Raw genomic sequence first — 21031 nt, 5'->3', positions numbered from 1 at the left:
TTGCAGCTATTGTCATTGAACAGCTCCTTTGCCTGCGACTTCACAGTCTCTGTAGCCCTACACAGTGCTATGGCTTTTCCCAGGTCTAGATTTTGCTCTCTTAGCAGTCTTTCCCTTAGACCATTATCTGGAATACCACACACCAGTCTGTCTTTTATCAGCGAGTCTGTCAGTCCCCCAAATTCACACGTTTTGCTTCGGTTTCTTAGTTCAGTCACATACTGATCAATAGTCTCTCCCATTTTCTGTACACATGTGAAAAATCTGTGCCTCTCAAACGTCACGTTACGTTTAGGTATGCAGTAGGCCTCAAACTGTTCCATTATTTTATCTAGCTTCATTTTGTCTCCATCAGCAGCGAATGTGAAGTTATTATACACCTCCAGCGCTTCATCACCCACGACGTGTAAGAACACTGACGATTTCTTTTTATCACTTTTCTCGTCAGCTCCGATTGCCGCTAAATACAACCCCACATGTTGTTTGAACCTCCTCCAATTTTCAGCCACATTACCTGTCAACTGAAGCTTCGCCGGTGGGTGTAAACCTTCCATTTTTTCACTTCGTTAACTATTCTTCAAAGGTAAGTAACGATGTTCTCTTTTGGCTTGCTAATATGTGGAGAGCTGATTTAACTTCAGATTTTTCCTCTTCATCTCTTTCAATCACTTCTGACACCATGTATTGATTTCTTTGTGGGTTCAATGACGAGACATTTATGAAAGAGAATGTCTTTTAATCTAAAGTTTGTTCAACTCTGGTTAACAGCCTTACAGGAGACGCCATGCTAGAAATCCATCTAAAACTAAACTAAAACTAAACTGCTTGTCTCTGTCACATGCCCTCTGCTGGTCAGGCATAAGTAATCAATCATGCAACTATGCTGGTAAGGCATCATAATCAAACAGGCAAATACCATCACTATTTGCTGATATCATTACAGGACACACGCAACTTTGAGATAAATTTTGATTTTTTCTTTTGTACCGGTTCCTGTACAGTTAATTTGAGTAGTAGCTTGATGTGTGACATTTAAAAAGTTGTTAGTGTGCAGGGAGTGCTGCTGGATGTTTGCAAGGTTTTGGCTCTTAAAGAAAGGCCTCTGAGAACACCGCTTGCTCCCAGTCCTGGGGGCTCTAGTTGCAGTCCCCCTTGGGCTGCAGCATGACAGGGAGATGGAGCAGAGGCAGCAAAGGAGACAAGCTGCTTATAGAGGGAGGAGGAAGTGAATGAGGAAGAAGCGGATGGGAAGGAAGCGGAAGAAGGAAGCAGAAGAGGAGGAAGAGGAAGCTGGAGGAGGTGGAAGCAAGAAGGCAACCCAAACAGCCCCTTTCTGACCGGGATATCCGGGATCGAATCATCTGCCTGTGATACCAGTGAACACAACCCCAATTCCCCTTTCAACATTTGTCCCACATCTTACCATCCCTCTGTTATTGACCATCACAGCGTCCTCTTGGCCACAATGCTGAAATAAAAACCACCACAAAGCAAACTTTCCAATCCAACTTTATCCATATATACATCCAATATGACATTAAAAAAAATCAACTAATCACCCTTGTGTGTTCCCTTAGTGACTGTCTTGCATGTACCTTTGCCTATCCTAGTGCTCCTACGAAGTACTACCCCAGTGGCTGCTGCTTGACTGGTGGAAGACTGCTCACTTTCAGTGAGGGAGACTGCAAATGGCCTTGCAGGATGAACTTGAGGAGCTGTGGCAGAGTGTGAAATCGAGTGATGGCGTTTCTTCTTCTTCACTCTCCTCTCCCTCTTCTTGTTCAACCACTGGCTGGGCAGGCTGGATTTCTATTGTGTCTGAAATGAGGAAGGCACAAGGGTAGGGTTGTAGTGAGTGGCGGGGGCAAAGCAAGAGGTGCATGCTTACACCATGTGCAGCTTGTAAATCAGAAGAGATTGCGGGATGAGGGGGAAGTGGGATGTGAGAAGGAGGATAACGTATGATGATACCAACATCTTCTTTTCTTTCAGCCCTGCCGTTGGCCAAGGGCTCAGCCATGCCCCTGCCAAGAATGGCCAGCATCGTCTCCTGCAAGGGGGTGAGGTGATGCAGACGAGCCTGTCCCCCGCCAGTTAATATCTGCTGGCCCTGGTTATGCACCACCTTTTCCTACGAGAGAAAGGGAAGTGTGTCAGTGAGTGTGGTGTAATGTGTTTGGGTGATGTGGCTGTCATGGTTGAATAACTGAAATTGGGCAAAAAATTGAGTTGCGCCCCCTTTGGGATGCTAACTCTGGAAAAATTAGCATCCCCGCAACCAAAATTGAGTGGTAGCACCCCAAGAGCTAAGCAGGGCGCTACTGGAAGCGCCCCTCCTCCCTCTTGGGATCTGCGAGGGAATATCGCGGCGCTGTGCGCCGCGGTATTGCAGACCTTCCTCCCCTTCTTAAAGGGGTGGGGCCTTGCACAGCGCGACCCGGGGCCCAGCTGGGCCCCCAGGGATTGGGAGTGCCAGCAAAAGAGACCGGCACTCAAGAGAAGTGCCAGGCTCATGGAGCGCAGCCAGCACAGCGCGGGGGGGCGGGGGGGGGTGTTGGGTAAGGAGGCTGGGGACGGGAGCGGAGGCAGGTGCTGGCAGGCGGCCAGCAAGAAAAATGGCCACTCGGCATCTCGCCTTTAAATAGCTCTGCCCCGGCCGTAGGTAGGCCCCCCTGGCTCCGTCGGACATAGCATCCGGTGATAAGTCAGGGGGCGCTGCCGAAGATCGCGGCTGGGGTGCGAGCGGGGCGCTGTGCACAGCGATGACGCCATCGCCGGCGGTGCATCACTGCAGGGCGCTAATGGGAGGCGCAAAGCAACCGAATTTTTCCCCCAATGTGTTCAAGCTGTGAGATGTGGGTGTGAGGCTTGCAGCAGTGGTAAGTGTATGAGGGTGAGGTGAAGCTATGAATGTGAGGTATGCCTCGTGTTTGGTAGAGATTGTTGGTAGGTGAGTGATTGGGGGGGTCATGCATTGAGCAGTGTGCGAGGCTAGTGGTGCAGTTGGTAGGAGACAGCTTTTGAAGATGCATATAGACCTTGACCACTCGCCTGAGGTCATTGAACTTCTTTGGACACTGAGCCACGTCCTTGTGGTTACACTGCTGCCAGTGACTGCCTTGGTGATCTGGTCCAACATCATTTTTTCTGGAGGGCCTCCTGGCCCCCTGTGGGTAGAGGAACTCCCTTCGAGTGTTCACCCCCCTGCACAAAGGCCTCGAGTGCTACGTCCGAGACCCTGCGTGTCCTTTCCCTGGCCTCTTGAGCCATTTGTATTTGTGCTGAAGCAGTTTTAACATTTTTCATCAGCAGAAGGCAGCTCACCTTTAAGAGGTGCAGACTGCCTTTAAAAGTAAAGCTAGCCTACCGCAAACATCGGCCGCACGTTCAGCGCTGGGCTGTGTGCTCGTTAAGTTGGCAGAAGAAAGTTTACGTATTGTGTGAACAGGCAGATCCCGCATTGTGATCCCTGCACCTCTTTTTGACCCCTTTAAATGGGTTCAACAGTCAATTAGATTAGTTCTTTGAGAGAGAAGGGATTGAGAAATATGGGGTTAGGTTTGTTGGGTGGAAAGATCTCTTCCAGCTGTTAAATATTTTTATGTTGTGACAAGGACTGTTACTGTTAAAGTATTAAACAATATTAGGAATAGAGTCTTAGCTGTTACCTGCAAATGAAAACCAATCTGTTTTCCAATACCTGGGCTCAGCTTTGTTGGGAGCAACATAGCAAGTTGCTTGGGAACATAACATCACCCGCTGATACCTTATCATAAACTCTCTTCCTTAGTTTTAATGATTTAATTTTCAATCTCTGTGGCATCTTTCCAGTTTGAAATAACACGCATTGCTATTCTAATATTCAATCCAACACATTATGGGAATAAAATTACATACATCTGTGAGGCAAAAGTGAAGTAATTGCTTATCCTCTGTAGGCATTGTGACCAACCGCAATGCCTTTTCAATAACTGACGGACCTTCGGAATCCAGTAATTAAAGGTAAAACATTAACAAATTTCAATGGTCTTAAAGAATCAATATGCAAATTGTCAATATAACCATTTTTAAGTACCACTTTATTCACCATTGTCCAATTCTCTGCCTCAGGCTGAATCCAGCTACTCGTCCAGTTTTAAACATAAATAGAATAAATTGTCTAAACTTCATAGTAATTTCACCTTCATTATTGCAAATAACCTCACACTCATTTACTAGTCATATAAGAAATCTGGCACCTCATTTTGAACCCTCTTTTCATTGCAGCAGCTTCTTCCTTCACCTCAGACTGATTACTCCAATATTATTCTCAAAGGGAGGTTTATAATTTGTGCCGATAAAATTTAAAAAAATGCAAACACTGGGAATTTTAACTAAAAACAGAAAAACAGGGGGGAGGAGTAAGAGTGGAAGGGCAATAGTGGTAGGAGACTCAAAAGTGAGGGGTGCAGACAGGTGTTTCTGCAGCCACAGATGTGACTCCAGGATGGTATGTTGCCTCCCTGGTGCCAGGGTCAAGGATGTCACTGAACGGCTGCAGGGCATTCTGAAGGGGGAGGGCGAAGTCAGAGGTCATGGTTTACATTGGTACCAACAACATAGGTAGAAAGAGGGATGAGGTCCTGCGACAAGAATTTAGGGAGCTATGTAGCAGATTAAAAAGCATAGCAGGACTTCAAAGATTGTAATCTCTGGATTACTCCCGGTGCCACGTGCTAGTGAGTATATAGGAATAGGAGGAGAGAGCAGATGAATGCGTGGCTAAAGAGTTGGTGCAGGAGGGAGGGCTTTAGTTTCCTGGATCACTGGGTCTGTTTCTGGGGAAGGTGGACCTGTACAAGTTGGACGGGTTGCACCTGAACTGGAACGGGACCAACATCCTTGTGGGGTGGTTTGCTAGTGCTGTTGAGGGGGGGTTTAAACTAACTTGGCAGGGGGATGGGATACGGAGTGGAGCTATAGTAGGCGGTGATGCACAGCCAAATATAGAGGAAAAAACAAGTCAGTCTGGAAGACAGAGCAAATATGTAACGGCACAAGGGAGTATGGCAAGGCTGGATGGCATTTATTTTAATGCAAGGAGTCTTACGAGTAAGGCAGATGAATTGAAGGTGTTGATGAACACATGGGAGTATGATATTGTTGCTATCACAGAGACATGGTTGAGGGAGGGGCAGGATTGGCAGCTCAATATTCCAGGGTATAGAATCTTCAGGCGAGACAGAGGGGGGTATAAAAGAGGAGGGGGTGTCGCAATATTAATCAAGGAGTCAATTACTGCAGTAAGGAGGGATGATATCTTAGTAGGTTCCTCTAATGAGGCTATATGGGTAGAACTTAAAAACAAAAAGGGGGCAAGCACTTTGCTGGGAGTGTACTATCGGCCCCCAAACAGTCAGGGGAGATAGAAGAACAGATATGTAGGCAAATCGCAGAGAAGTGTAGAAATAATAGGGTAATAATAGTAGGGGATTTCAACTTCCCCAATATTAACTGGGATAGTCAGAGTGTGAAAGGCTTAGAGGGTGCGGAATTCTTAAAGTGCATCCAGGAGAGCTTTTTAAGCCAGCTTGTAGAAAGTCCTACAAGAGAGGGGGCGGTACTGGAACTAATTCTAGGGAATGTAGCTGGGCAAGTGGTAGAAGCGTCAGTAGGAGGTGACAGTGACTATAATTCGGTGAAATTTAAGGTAGTCATGGAAAAGGACAGAGATGGACCAGAAATAAAGGTTCTAAATTGAGGGAAGGCTGATTTTAATATGATAAGGCAGGATCTGGCCAAAGTGGACTGGGATCAGCTACTTGTAGGAAAATCCACATCAGAGCGGTGGGAGTCATTCAGAAAGGAAATAGAGAGTGCAGCGCCAACATGTTCCCGTAAAGGTCAAGGGTGGGACCAACAAGTCCAGGGACCCCTGGATGTCAAGGGATATACAGGAACAGATTAGGAAAAAAAGGGAGGCTATTGGCAGATACAAAGGACTAAAAACAGTGGAAGCCCTAGAGGAGTATAGAAAGTGCAGGGGGATACTTAAAAAAGAAATTAGGAGAACGAAGAGGGGGCATGAAAAAACACTGGCGGGCAAAATAAAGGAAAATCCCAAGGTCTTTTATAAGTATAAGTAAGGGCAAGAGGATAACGAGGGAAAGAGTAGGGCCCATTAGGGACCAAAGTGGCCATTTGTGTGTAGAGCCGGAAGATATAGATGAGGTTTTAAATGAATATTTTGCATCTGTGTTCACTATGGAGAAGGACGATGTAGGCATAGAAATCAGGCAGGGGGATTGTGATATACTTGAACAAATTAGTATTGAGAGGGAGGAGGTACTAGTGGTTTTAGTGGGCTTAAAAGTGGATAAATTCCCAGGCCCAGATGAGATGTATCCCAGGCTGCTGTGTGAAGCAAGGGAGGAGATTGCAGGGGCTCTGACGCAAATTTTCAGAACCGCTTTGGTCACAGGGGAGGTGCCAGAGGACTGGAGGACAGCTAACGTAGTACCATTATTCAAGAAGGGTAGTAGGGATAAACCAGGGAATTACAGGGCAGTGAGCCTAACATCAGTGATAGGGAAATTATTGGAAAAAATTCTGAGGGACAGAATTAGTCACCACTTGGGGAGACAAGGATTAATCAAGGATAGTCAGCATGGCTTTGTCAGGGGGAGATCATGTCTAACCAATTTGATTGAATTTTTCGAGGGGGTGACTAGGTGTGTGGATGAGGGTAGTGCAGTTGATGTAGTCTACATGGACCTCAGTAAGGCTTTTGACAAAGTCCCGCATGGGAGACTAGTCAAGAAGGTAAGAGCCCATGGGATCCAGGGCAATTTGGCACATTGGATCCAAAATTGGCTTAGTGACAGGAGGCAGGGGGTGATGGTCGAAGGTTGTTTTTGTGACTGGAAGCCTGTGTCCAGTGGTGTACTGCAGGGATCGATGCTGGGCCCCTTGCTGTTTATAGTGTACATTAATGATTTAGATATGAATGTAGGAGGTATGATCAGTAAGTTCACAGATGACACGGAAATTGGTGGAGTGGTAAATAGCGAGGAGGGAAGCCTCAGGCTACAGGACGATATAGACAGGTTGATCAGATGGACAGAACAGTGGCAAATGGAATTTAACCTTGAAAAGTGTGAGGTGATGCATTTTGGGAGGACTAACAAGGCAAGGGAATACACAATGAATGGTAGGATCCTTGGAAGGACAGAGGATCAGAGGGACCTTGGTGTGGGTGTACATAGGTCCCTGAAGGCAGCAAGACAGGTAGATAAGGTGGTTAAGAAGGCATATGGGATACTTGCCTTCGTTAGCCGAGGCATAGAGTATAAGAGCAGGAAGGTTATGATGGAGCTGTACAAAACGCTAGTTAGGCCACAGCTGGAATACTGTGTGCAGTTCTGGTCGCCAAACTATAGGAAGGATGTGATTTCATTAGAGAGGGTGCAGAGGAAATTCACCAGGATGTTACCTGAGCTGGAGCGTTTCAGCTATGAAGAGAGACTGGACAGGCTGGGGTTGTTATCCTTAGAGCAGAGAAGGCTGAGGGGGGACCTGATTGAGGTGTACAAAATTATGAAGGGCATAGATAGGGTAGATAGAAAGGAACTTTTCCCCTTAGTAGAGGGGTCAATAACCAGGAGGCATAGTTTCAAGGTAAGGGGCAGGAGGTTTAGAGGGGATTTGAAGAACAACTTTTTCACCCAGAGGGTGGTTGGAATCTGGAACTCACTGCCTGAAAGGGTGGTGGAGGCAGGAACCCTCATAACATTCAAGAAGCATTTAGATGAGCACTTGAAATGTCAGAGCATACAAGGCTACGGACCAAGTGCTGGAAAATGGGATTAGAATAGATAGGGCTTGATGGCCGGCGCAGACACGATGGGCCGAAGGGCCTCTTTCTGTGCTGTATAACTCTATGGGGGAGAAATTGGGTATGTAGTGCCACCTATTAGCGCCTAAAGAGGGCAGTCAGTGGCTGTAGCGCCACTGGCCGCGCCTCCCGCGATATTCAGCGGGGGCGCTAATGGTGGCGTTAGCCTGTTGCGCTGTGCCGCCACCGATGATGTCATCGGTGTGCGCAGCGCCCCATTAGCACCCCGATCACGATATTTGGTAGCGAACGCCGCTGAAGCGCCGTTCGCTACCCGCGCCTGGTTCACGGGGCCTTGCTGTGCCGGCATTGGTGCAAGTTAAGGTGGAGGTGTGGGGCGGCCGCCTTTTTCGGCGGCCGCCTGCCAGCACGTCCGTTCCCGGCCTCCTGACCACCCCCTGCGGCATTGCCGGCTGTTTCCCGAGAGCCCGGCACTTCTCCTCGGTGCCGGGCTCTTTTGCCGGCACTCGCGATCGGGGATCGCGCTGTTGCAGGCCCCTCCCCCTTAACAATGGGAGGAAGGCCTGCAGTACCGCAGCGTGCTGTGCCGCAGCGTGTGGCGCTGCGGCACGTTGCGCTGCGATATTCAGTTTCAGCGTCCTAAGAGGGACGCGGAGCGCCTCGAGCCTCGCCCTGTCTCCCTCTAGGGGCGCTGAAACTAAATTTCTGACGTTTGTTAATGCTCCGAACGCTGCACAAAAATCAGCGCTCAGGCGAACTTGGCGCCTCAACCCAATTTCTAGGTCTATGACTCTAAAATGCTGGAAATGCACAGTAAGTCCGTCAGTATCCGAAAAAAACACTGGAAAATGGAAGATGAGCAAGCTCCTTTACAAGGCAAAAACAGGTGAAAGTCAAGAGTCATGTCCACTGGCTTCTGTCACAGAGAGGGAGGTTGCAAATAGGCTTTTTAAAAAGCTGGAAATAGATGAAAAAATTGCACACTCGCCTCTGAATCAGAAGGTTGTGGGTTCAAGCCCCACTCCAGAGACTTGACTATATTATCCAAGCTGACACTTCAGTGCAGTACTGAGGGAGTGCTGCACTGTCCGAAGTCTCTCCTTTCGGATGAGACATTAAACCAAGGCCCTATCTGCCCTCTCAGGTGGATGTTAAATATCCCATGGCATGATTCAAAGAAGAGCAGGGGAGTTCCCCATGTGTGCTGGCCAATGTTTATCTCTCATCCAATCCCTAAAACAGATGATTTGGTCATTTATATCATTGCTGTTTATGGGCGCTTGTTGTGCCCAATAGGCTGCCACATTTCCTAAATTATAACAGTGACTACACTAAAAAAAAAAGTACTTCACCGGATGCAAAGTATTTTCAGACTTCTTGAGGTTGTGAATGGTACTATATAAATGCAAGTCCTTACTTTTTTTTGATATACAACGATCAACTCATTGAGGAAGTGAAAATGTATTAAAAGAATAAAAGGCTTGAAAATAGCTGCAAAAAGCAGTGAAAGGCATGGTAGGTTATACACACACACGAGGCAATTTTACTCCTACCTGCCTGGTGGGTGGCCAATTATAATCACCCTGAAACTGCCGGGAGTTGACTGTTCACAATGTTAACCTGGTCAACTGACCAGGCAGCAAGGACACCCACCCAAAGCCGGCAGGGTCCTTTTTTTACATGGGTGCTGATGACATTATTGGGACCTAACTGCAATTTTAACTCAGCAGCCTGAGTGGGGAGCCACAGTGACTTACCCACCAGGTAATGACAGTGGGAATGAGGATCCAGGGCCAGAAAAGGCCCAAACAAGTAAGGCTTTTCACTTTCCTTGCAGGGCCAGGAAAAGCTGGACTGCTCCTTCAGGCTCTACAAGGATAGCGCAGGCTTCCCCTGCCATAGACTCGTCTCATCCTTCCCAATCGCGAGCCCCCCACGGGACATCGGCAGTAACTGATCCTGACCCCTACCTGGTGTCAGTGGATGGCCGGGAAGTTGGCCGGTGAGATTTAAATGGGACCCAGGAGTTAAAATAGCCTAGGCCTCATTTCCGGAGCACTGGGTGAATTTCTAACTCATACCACTATCCACACACCCAAAACTGGCCTGGACACACACACCTCCATAAGAAAGGGGAAAGAAGTGGATGATGAATGGGAGTAGCAGGCAAGAAAGGAGAAAATAGCTAAGGTCTAAAGTCACCGTTCAGACCAGATTCAGAGAGTCGAGGAGAACAGCATGATACTGTTCTTGAAATCTCTTTTGAAGTTGGTTGGAACAGTGTAGGAGGCCAATGATGGAAAGGTGAGAATAGGAATAGGTTGGGCAGTTAAAGTGGTGAATCACAAGGCGGTCAGCATCACACTTGCAGACAGAATGGAGAAATTCAGCCAAGCAGTCACCCAGTTTGATTTTGATATATCCAATGTGAGCATAAATACAGCATACTAAATTGGAGGAAGTACACATAAATTGTCAAATCACACAAGCGCATTACTTATGGCCCTCGACAATGTTGTGGGAAATTGTTTGTCATGGTGCTGCCACAATCTTACTGACAAATAGCAAATAACATATCAATATTACCACAGCTATTCCCAGAAACCTACACCTCTATTTGTTTTCTGTGTTGAAATACTCGGTAATGCATGAATGAAACCATCTCTCATATCATGTTACTTCTGGGAATTGTTGCCTACTCCGTACATAGTAATGCACTATTTGACGCAAGCAGGGAAAAATGAGTAAATATGTAATTGTGTCATGGATTTAAACATCCTTATGTTAAACTCTTCTTGTACCTCTGGCTTTGTGCCTAACTGAGGCCATCAGGAACCAATCAGAAGATATTGCTCCCCGTCATTGAAAAAGCAGCCATGTCTAACTCTCCCCTGAATGATAATTGGTGTACTTTTCCTAAAGTATGACTACCTAATCAGTGAATGGGAGTTACCATTCCATGGCGGTCTGTGTTGCATCAGAGTCCCTGCTCGGTTAGAATCATTTTCCCAAATAGTGGAATCACAGCTGACGGTGTTAAGATGTTTTTGCAGAGTAGGACTACTGGCAGCTGGTCGGCCTGTTGAAAACTGGGAAGGCTGGCTGACAGGTGCCTTAGGTGGAGAAGTGTTTATTTCCAAGGACTGTTCATCATGTCTTTCATTAGTGTTATCATCTGCTGTTATCAGGTTTGGCTTCTCAACGCTATCCCCATTGTTCTTGCTGAAGGTGTGCTGGTCATTGTTGTCATTTTGTTCTGTATCTTGCCTTGTTTTCTCTTCTGTATCTTGCAAAAAGGTTTTTAAAGAGGGAAAGAGAGAATATTTATCATAATAGTTCATTAAGAAAGTAAAAGTTAAACTAATTTTATACCTAATGAGTTAATTTGTTTAGGATCAAAGCAAAATTCGATCCCAAGTTTACAGGAACTCCTAGCTCTATCTTAAACAAACAAATCTGTTAACTTCTTTTAGACAAAACACTTAGGGGGAGAAGTTGGGTGGAGCCGCAAACGGGGCGCCAAGCTCGCCTGGGCGCCAGATTTTGCGCTGCGATCGGAGCAGCAGCGATCGCCGGAAATTCAGCTTGAGCGCCCCAAGAGGGACACGGGGCGAAGCTCGAGGCACTCCGCGTCCCTCTTAGGGTGCTGAAACTGAATATCGCAGTGCAACGTGCCGCAGCGCCACATGCTACGGCACGGCGCGCTGCGGTACTGCAGGCCCTCCTCCCATTCTTAAGGGGGAGGGGCCTGCACCAGCGCGATCGGAAATCGCGAGTGCCGGCAAAAGAGCCCGGCACCAAGGAGAAGTGCCGGGCTCTCGGAAAACAGCCGGCAATGCCGCGGGGGGAGAACAGGAGGCCGGGGACGGAGGTGCTGGCAGGCGGCCGCCGAAAAAAACGTCCGCCCTGCACCTCCACCTTAATTTGCACCACTGCCGCCACAGGTAGGCCCCGTGAACCGGGCGCGATTAGTGAGCGGCGCTACAGAGGCGGTCGCTGCCAAATATCGCGATCGGGGCGGTGGCGGGGTGCTGCGCACACTGATGACGTCATCGGTGGCGGTGCAGCGCAACAGGCTAACGCCGCCATTAGCGCCCCAGCTAAATATCGCGGGAGGCGTGGCCAGTGGCGCTAAAGCCACTGAGTGCCCTCTTTAGGCGCTAACTGGTGGCGCAGCCCACCAAATTTCTCCCCCTTAGAATACAATATTTTGTCTGCTTGATATTGGATACTTTCTTACTGTTGTTTCTGATTATTTCCCTTTCTTCCTCTTTCTCTCCCACCTTTCCATTTTCTTGCTTCTTTATATCCTTTTGCCAGACACTAAAACAACATGCAAAATCAATTGTACTTCCCTTTAACATTTAGCTTACGCTACAACCTTTCTTTCTCTCTGTCTATCAAAAGTGTTGACTCCTTGCTAGGACATAACTTCAAGGATGCTGGTTATCCTCCAGTATCTCGCTCAATTGGCCATTAGCCATGAATGAGTCTTAACTGTCATTGAGGGCATCATAGCCGAGTTCAATCCTGTCCTCACCCAATGTTCATGCATTAGCATTTCAAGCAGGGGTCATTGGATATCAAACAGGAGTAAGATTCCTGGCCAGTTTTTCCTCATTAGTGTTATTGCAGCCTTGGCTGAGATCTGCTAATTGAACTGCTAAAGCGTGGGACCGTCCTGATCTATAGGACTCAGGATTTCACTGGCTAACCTTCCTAGCTCTTAAAGGGAGCTGACTTTCAGATCTTTTGCTTTAATGCTTGAAAATATAAAGTAACTTAAATTATACAGATATAAATGAGTTGATTTTTATGGATCAAAAACCTCCTCAAAAAAGACCTCTCATTGAAAATTAATATCAAATAATAATAATACATCTAAAATTAGGCAATAGCCTTATTCATATTAACTGCTGGTAAGGCCTGCCTGCTGACTAGGTTTGCTCCTGTAGTTAATTATAGTGGAATTATGTTTGTCAAACAGCCTCTAACCCTACTTAGCCTGCTAAATCAACCACTTTTTCAAAGTTCTGATGATAAACAAATAGCATCAATTGGAATAATGTCCCACTAATATGACCACTCATGAAGTCGATCACCTCACTAAGTTAACCATTTCTGTAGTCCCAAATTCTACTATTCACCTCTCCAAATCAATTGTCAGGAGGCACAGGTGGTGGGTCGGGTGGGAAAAAAAAAGTTTTTTGATAGTGGGTCGGGACCCCGCTGTCAACCCACCACCACACGACTTTCCCAGATGTCGGGTCCGTCAGGGCTGAACAGACCCGACACGCAGCGGCGGGGGAGGCAATTCAGGTCATTATGATCTTGTTAACAGCCCATTAAAAAGTATTTTGAGCTCACCTTTACATTTTACGAGGTCGCCCACGGGGTCCACGCTGCTCGGGGTTCACATCAGGTAAAGAGGTCGGGAATTGTATGACCATGGAATCATCTCATTACTAGACAGCTGCAAATGTGCTATAAAAGCTCCCATCTCACAGCTGTTCACTTTCCAAACTCAGAAGCTGTTGCTTACTGCATTTGGAAGACAAATTGAGCTTTATGCAGGTTGCAAGTGTTTGGGGCAGAGTCTCTATCCAGTATCACCTCATTGGAACAACCTCTATCACCACTGACAGATCGCTTCTGTCATCTCAAGTTCACTTGCCATCTATAACATCAGCGCCCTAGAAACTATCTCACCTTGGTCCTCAGAATCCCACCCTGATCAGCCCCAACACCAGCAGCACCAGGCGCACCAGCAGCACCAACAATAACACCAACCTACTCCGCAATCAACTGATGCTGCACAGGACACAGGGCATCAGCACCTGACCACATTGCTGCCCGATGCCAAGGATGGTCTCACCATGGCCAGATTTACTTCACTTGACGCTGTACACCCTGGCTGCCACATGATGCGCCAGGTTGGCACCACCCCACACCAAAACCATAAAGCATCCCTACAATGGCCAAGCCATTCCTTTCACATTCATCACCATTGCGGGGGGTACCATTATGTCTCACCATTCATTGCAACTCACTAAGCCACTTCCAAAGGTGCACACAGATCAGTCCAAGAATGCAAAGTGTTGAAAATAAAGGTTTCAATGTTTGACACCACATTAACAGAAACTTCACATGAACTTTGGATAAAACACCCAAGTGTTGTGTGTTGTTAGTTGGTATGATTGCACTTGGATGAGGGTGAGTGTGAGAGGTGGCTAGTGAGGTGGGGATGTGATAATATAGATAGAGAGGGATGGGTGGAGGTGCAAGTTAAGTTGGTGTGAGTAAAGATGTGCAGGAATAGGGTAGGGAAGGCAAAGTGATGGGGACGTGATGAGTGGCACAGCAGGATGAGGTTGAGTGTGGCTTTGTAGTAACATTTTGTGATCTACTGAGATCATTGAAAGGTTTGCGCCACTGCAGCCTGGTCCTCCTGATGGCATCCCTGCTTGTATCCTCCTGTGCAATGTGCAACCAGGCTGCGTTGGTCTCCTAGTGAGGTCTCTTCCACCCATTGGAAGGGAAGAGAGCCTCCGTGCGTGCTGTGACTCTCTCTATAAGCATATGGAGGGAGTCATGGGAGATCCTGGGTGCAGCCGTGCACCTCATTGCAGTGCTTGTCAGTGTTTGCAGCACCTCAATACTGTAGAACACTGACAGCACAACTGTCAAACTAAATTTTCGCATGGTCCCTTTAAGGAAACTTGCTGATGACGCATCATCAAATGACGTCATCAGACCCACTTCCTTCAATTGGCCAGCAAACGTACTGGGCGGGCTTAACAAGCCCAATCAACGTAAAATCATTCTACACAGCGGGCTGGAGCCAGCAGCGGGGTCGGGACCCGCCACTGCGTCGCCAGCCACGGACCTGCCAAGGTAGGGGAAATCGCAGCCCAAGTGTCAGCACCAATCATGCACAGGTCAGATATAGCACCAGTTAGATGCAGAATAAAGCATTCTCCACATTTGCCCCATCAAGCATTTTCGAGTCAAGTACAGTACATGGTAGATGCATCCTAAAGCTCCCTTTACTGTGCCTTATCATTATACTTGTGACCCAACCTCAGATGCACCCTACTGCACCAATGTGAGAGTTTTCAATTTCCCATTCAAGCCATCCCATAACCTCTCAGTAAGATTTATTGCCAAATTAGTGAAATGTCTGTGCTCTGCTCAACTCTTCTGCACTGTGACATTAGCAACTCTTCCTATCAACTGTCAAATCCAGTCCTGACTTGTACTGCTGACTTTAAATATGTTCTGTTTTTTTTTATCCTGCTGGGTTGTATCTGATTTTTAAATTAGCACAAGAGCATGTAATAAAGTCAGGAGATGGAAGGATGACTTTCTGTTAGGATCAAGTGCCTCTAAGTCAACCACCTCACTGAGTTGAGAACTTTTGACTAATCCAACTGGTAGTTGACTAAGAGGGGTTCTACTAAATCTTGAGATAGTCACAGCCACTATCGTGTTTACAAGGATTCCATAGTTTGTCATGTAATCTGATTTCGGATTCTTTTTAAAACAAATCTCGCAACTAATCTCAAAATGCCATCTAATTCCAGAGTAACACAATATCCAGCAATTGCATAAAACCAGGTATCTTAGTGATAACATTTTGCCACTTCTAAACCAAATGATAATTACATAGCCTGAGACTTAAAATGCCATTTCCAAGGGAGTCGCTATAAACCCGCAGACTTTAGATGCATCTTTACCTCAGATCTTCATTCTTTAAGTGATTCTATGAGAACAGTGAAGCACGGCTGTTCCTTATGGTTGTTAGAAGTTCAAAACATACCCAACAAAAAATTGCTGCTGTCTGTTGTTAGATATGTCCCCAGCGATTATAATATTTTGGATGAAAGCAGCGCATTACGACTTGGCAGCTCCAAGTACAAATTCTGGCCTCTTGCTCATCCCCAATTTTCATCGCTACACCATTGGTGCTTTCAGATGACTAGGCCCAAAGCTCTGGAATTTCCTCCCTAAACCTCTTTGACTCACTACTTCTCTCTCCTCCTTTAAGACACTCCTTAAAACCTACCTCCGTACAATAAAACATGGTGGAACATCAGAAGAGGCCAGAAAATGTAAGTGTTGAAATTATTTTGAGGGACAGGGTTTCTCCCCCGGGTTTCACAAGAATAATGTGGGCAGCTCTCCAAGCCGGGTTGGCCTCTGGGCCACCAGATATTACGCCGGTACAGAGCCGCATCAGAGCACCCTTTTGGCGCCCGTTACATATTTGTTAGTGGGGCCCATCCCTCAAAATGGACGGGGCCTCCTGTGACCGACTGGTGCACTCTGATGGTTGGCAGCTCAATAGTTAAAATCTATCCCATCCTGTTGGCAAATTTTACACAGTCACTAATTGTCTGAGACTCAGCATCACCTGGTTAAATAATAATCTTACTTACGTCATCACATCACCAAAGCACATGATTTAGGTGCTATTCCAGGAAAATTAAGCAATAGTCTTGATGCCTCATTAATAAACTACTCACTCTCCAGTGAGATCATACAAAGCAGGGTCAAGGAAATTAAAATCAACCTACATATCGGGATTTAATAAAGTATTAAATTTAAACTCCACAAAAATAAAATATTTTACAGCAGTGCTCTCAAAATGCTCTGCACCCGAAGCGCTGAGCACATTTTTGCTTTGCAGCCAGACCCACTTCCAGTGAGTCCTTGTGATGTGTTTTTAATGATTAACAAACTATTAAGTTATCCAATGAAGGCAGTCTGCAGTCAGAAGAAGCTGTAAAGCCCTGAACTAAAACATTTCATTCACTTTGCTTCCAATTTCTACCCTTCCCTCACCTTCACATGGTTCATCTCTGACTCTTCCCTTCCCTTCCTCGACTTCTCCGTCTCCATCTCTGGGGATAGGCTATTGACAAACATTCACTACAAGCCCACTGACTCCCACAGCTACCTGGACTACACTTCCTCCCACCCCGCTTCCTGTAAGGACTCTATTCCATTCTCCCAGTTTCTCCGTCTCCGCCGCATCTGCTCTGACGATGCCACCTTCCATACTAGTGCTTCCGACATGTCTTCCTTTTTTCTCAACTGAGGATTCCCCTCTACCGTGGTTGACACGGCCCTTGATCGTGTCCGTTCTATTTCCCGCACTTCTGCCCTCACCCCTTCTCCTCCCTCCCGGAACCACGATAGAGTTCCCCTTGTCCTCGCCTTCCACTCCACCAGCCTCCACATTCAACGGATCATCCTCCGCCATTTCCGCTACCTCCAAAGTGATCCCACCACCAAACACATCTTCCCCTCACCTCCCCTTTCAGCATTCCAAAGGGACCACTCCCTCCGCGACAACCTGGTCCACTCCTCTATCACCCCTAACACCCTTTCCCCTTCGCCCGGCACCTTCACGTGCAAGCGCAGGAGATGCAACACCTGCCCTTTTACCTCCTCCCTTCCCACTGTCCAGGGCCCCAAACACTCCTTCCCGGTGAAACAGCGATTTACTTGTACTTCTCGCAATCTAGTATACTGTATTCGCTGCTCACGATGTGGTCTCCTCTACATTGGGGAGACCAAACGCAGATTGGGTGACTGCTTTGCGGAGCACCTCCGTTCAGTCAGTAAGGGCGACCCCGAGCTTCCGGTCGCCTGTCACTTTAATTCTCCGCTCTACTCCCATTCTGATCTCGGCCTCTTACACTGTTCCAATGAAGCTCAACGTAAACTTGAGGAGCAGCACCTCATCTTTCGATTAGGCACTTTACAGCCTTCTGGACTCAATATCAAGTTCAGCAATTTCAGACCATAACCTCTGCCCCATCATTATTTCTCTCTCTCACATGGCAGCTGTCGATCATTCTGCCATTGCCATTTACACTTCATCTTTTGTTTCTTAACTTGTCTCATTACCATCTCCTTTTGCCTTGCACCATCATCCCTTTTGTCTCTTAGGCCTAGAAATTCAGTGGGCTGCGCCACCAGTTAGCATCTTAAGAGGGCGCTAAGTGGGTTGGAAGCCACTGGCCATGCCTCCCACTAAATTTAGTGGGACGCTAATGGTGGCGCTAGCCGTTAGCGCTGCGCCGCCACCGATGACGTCATCGGTGTGCGCAGTGCCCCGCTACCGCCCTGATCGCGATATTTAGTTGCGCCCCCTGCTTTAACTCCAGACGCTATTTGCGACCAGTTCAGGGGGGCCTACCTGCGGCGGTAGAGGCGCTAATTAAAGAAGAGGTGCGGGGCGGCCATTTTTTTTGCTGGCCGCCTGCCAGCACCTCACCGCGCTGCCGTCCCCGGCCTCCTGAACACCACCCCCCCGCGGAGTGCCAACTGCGTTCCAAGAGCCCGGCACTTCTCCTCGGTGCCGGGCTCTTTTGCCGGCACTCGCGATCCTCGATCGCGCTGCACAAGGCCCCTCCCCTTTAAGAAGGGGAGGAAGGCCTGCAGTACCGCAGCGCGTCATGCCGCAGCGTGTGGCGCTACGGCACGTTGCACAGCGATCTTCAGTTGCAGCGCCCCAAGAGGGATGCGGGGTGCCTCCAGTAGCACTGCGCTTCCCTCTGGGGCGCGCAAACTGAATTTCCGGCAGGCGGCCGCGACTACCAAACGGGGCGCTACTGAATTTCTAGGCCTTAATCTCTTCTGCCTTCCAGCCTTTCACAGACCTTTCCTTTTGTTCTTTCCTCTCCTCCCCCCTCTCCCTGCCCCACACTAGCTTAAAAACCTGTTATATCTCCAACTTTTTCCAGTTCTGACGAAGGGCCATCGACCTGAAACGTTAACTCTGTTTCTCTCTCTACAGATGCTGCCTGATCGGTTGAGTATTTCCAGCATTTTCTGTTTTTATTTCAGATTTCCAGCATCCACAGTATTTTGCTTTTGCAGAAGCTGTATAGTGTTTGGTTGCAGTTATCCATTTAAGCTGACTTCCATATTAAGAACTTCCTTCAGTGTTTCCCAATGGCTTGGCGGGTAGATAGCTTGTGTGGTACTGCATTGTACAGACCAGAAAGACTGCCAATTCGATCTCTGGTCTGTGCACTTAGCTAGTCTCAGCTGGGATGATATTTGGGTGTTATTATTGACTCAATGGGGGTGAAATTGGTCTTGTGTGGTATTGCAAAACGAATGACTTTTCTATTGACTTCAATGAAAAGGAAGATCCGGCAGGTGTAAAACAGAGCTGCCGATTCGCTATCGCCCGTTTTGCAATACTGCAAAAGACTAATTTCACCACCAATATCTCTGGGTTGGTGTTGGAGCAAAGCAGCCAGGATTCTCACTTCTGATTACTACCAAGTGACCCCAGCTGGTGAGTGCTTTGCATGGACCTCAGGTGAGGAGAGTTGGGCTTAGTTGTGAAGCCCTCCATGCTCACAGTCTGCTGCTCCCAATAACCACTTGAGATGAGGTACTGAAAGGCTGCTGATACTTGTGGAATTTTACCCCAGCAAGAATCAGCCCCTTCAGGTGAGGGAAATAAATTGAAAAAGTGAATATTCTTTGACACAGAAAGGTAACTATGACAGCTTCACAGATGATTATGGTGCATCTTGGTTACTGGATGTTCATACGACTCTAAAGGGTACTAACTGCTGGAGGAGTCATCTGATACTTTAAGAGGTTCGTGTTTGTATGGATAGAATGATTAGATACAAAATCACCCCCACACACCTTGAACTGCCAGTTCTTTCCATTTCTCTTTGTTTTGCTGAATGATGTCCATCCAGTTCAACTTAAAGCATTTTAGGTCCACAGTAGACACGGAATACTCTGTGGAACAGCCTCCATCTGATGGTACACTCCTCACACTGTGTCTTCTGGTCGAATCTGTAGTGGCTTCCACTCCAGTACTGGCAAGACTTTAACGACACAAAAATCATTCATGTTAATTACCGAGGTAAAATTTGTGGCATATCACTGAATCATATTTTAAACTTTAGTTAATTATTTAACAAGGATGACTTCTCATCAATGCCCATTTCTGTTTTACTTTCTTGGTCCCTTGATTTCTGTTTGTTTGTTTTTCTTACTAGCTTTTTATTTAGTTTCTATTATTTCTTCTATTTTAGCCTTTATTACTTTTTTCTATTTGTAGTATTTCATTTTTCCTTTTCTCTTTTGCTTTCTGATTCTCTTTAACATTTTCACAAAGTTTCTCTCTCTGTATTTCATGTTAGAACATAACAACATAAGAAATAGGAGCAGGAGTAGGCCAATCGGCCCCTCGAGCCTGCTCCGCCATTCAATACGATCATGGCTGATCTGATCCTAACCGCCAATCCACTATCACAGAACCATCTCCTGAATCTAACAGAATTAGACACATGAAATAGGAGCAGGATCAGGCTACACGGCCCCTGGGCCCGCTCCGCTACCCACAGGGCCATGTCCGATCCGAACCTAGACTCATGTCCAAATTCCTGCCCGCTCCCCGTAACCCTTAATTCTCTTTACTTCTAGGAAACTGTCTATTTCTGTTTTAAATTTATGTAATGATGTAGCTTCTACAGTTTTTTGGGGCAGCATATTCCATGGACCTACCACCCTCTGAGTGAAGTAGTTCCTCCTCATCTCAGTTTTGAAAGAGCAGCCCCTTATTCTAAGACTATGCCCCCTAGTTCTAGTTTCACCCATCATCGGGAACATCCTCCCCGCATCCACCCGATCCAACCCCTTCACAATCTTATATGTTTCAATAAGATCGCCTCTCATTCTTCTGACCTCCAATGAGTAGAGTCCCAATCTACTCAACCTCTCCTCATATGTCCATCCCCTCATCCCCGGGATTAACCGAGTGAACCTTCTTTGTACTGACTCGAGAGCAAGTATGTCCTTTCTTAAGTATGGACACCAAAACTGTACGCAGTATTCCAGGTGCGGTCTCACCAATACCTTGTACAACTGAAGCAATACCTCCCTATTTTTATATTCTATCCCCCTAGCAATGAAAGCCAACATTCCATTGGCCTTCTTAATCACTTGCTACACCTGCATACTAACCTTTTGAGTTTCGTGCACCAGGACCCCCAGATCCCTTTGTACTTCAGTGCTTTCAAGTTTCTTGCCATTAAGATAATAACTTGCTCTACGATTTTTCCTGCCAAAGTGCATAACCTCACACTTTCCAGTATTGTATTCCATCTGCCAAATCTCTGCCCACTTACTTAGCCTGTCAATGTCCCCTTGCAG

General features: G+C 47.0%; 1 protein-coding gene across 1 annotated transcript in view; it reads right to left on the bottom strand.

The window, feature by feature from the left end:
* Positions 1–21031, bottom strand: part of pde1a (phosphodiesterase 1A, calmodulin-dependent) — a 386725-nt gene that overhangs the window by 26181 nt on the left and 339513 nt on the right. The window contains exons 13-14 of the mRNA XM_085985945.1: positions 19514–19701; positions 10788–11114 (exon numbers count right to left, since the gene is read on the bottom strand). Of these exons, the coding sequence (XP_085842071.1) occupies positions 10788–11114; positions 19514–19701 (515 nt within the window). The remainder of the gene's footprint in view (positions 1–10787; positions 11115–19513; positions 19702–21031) is intronic.

Source organism: Somniosus microcephalus, chromosome 4 (assembly GCF_052327205.1).
Source record: "Somniosus microcephalus isolate GS21.2 chromosome 4, FLI_Smic_1.0, whole genome shotgun sequence".
NCBI lineage: Eukaryota > Metazoa > Chordata > Chondrichthyes > Squaliformes > Somniosidae > Somniosus > Somniosus microcephalus.
This window is presented reverse-complemented; position numbering and strand designations above follow the sequence as displayed.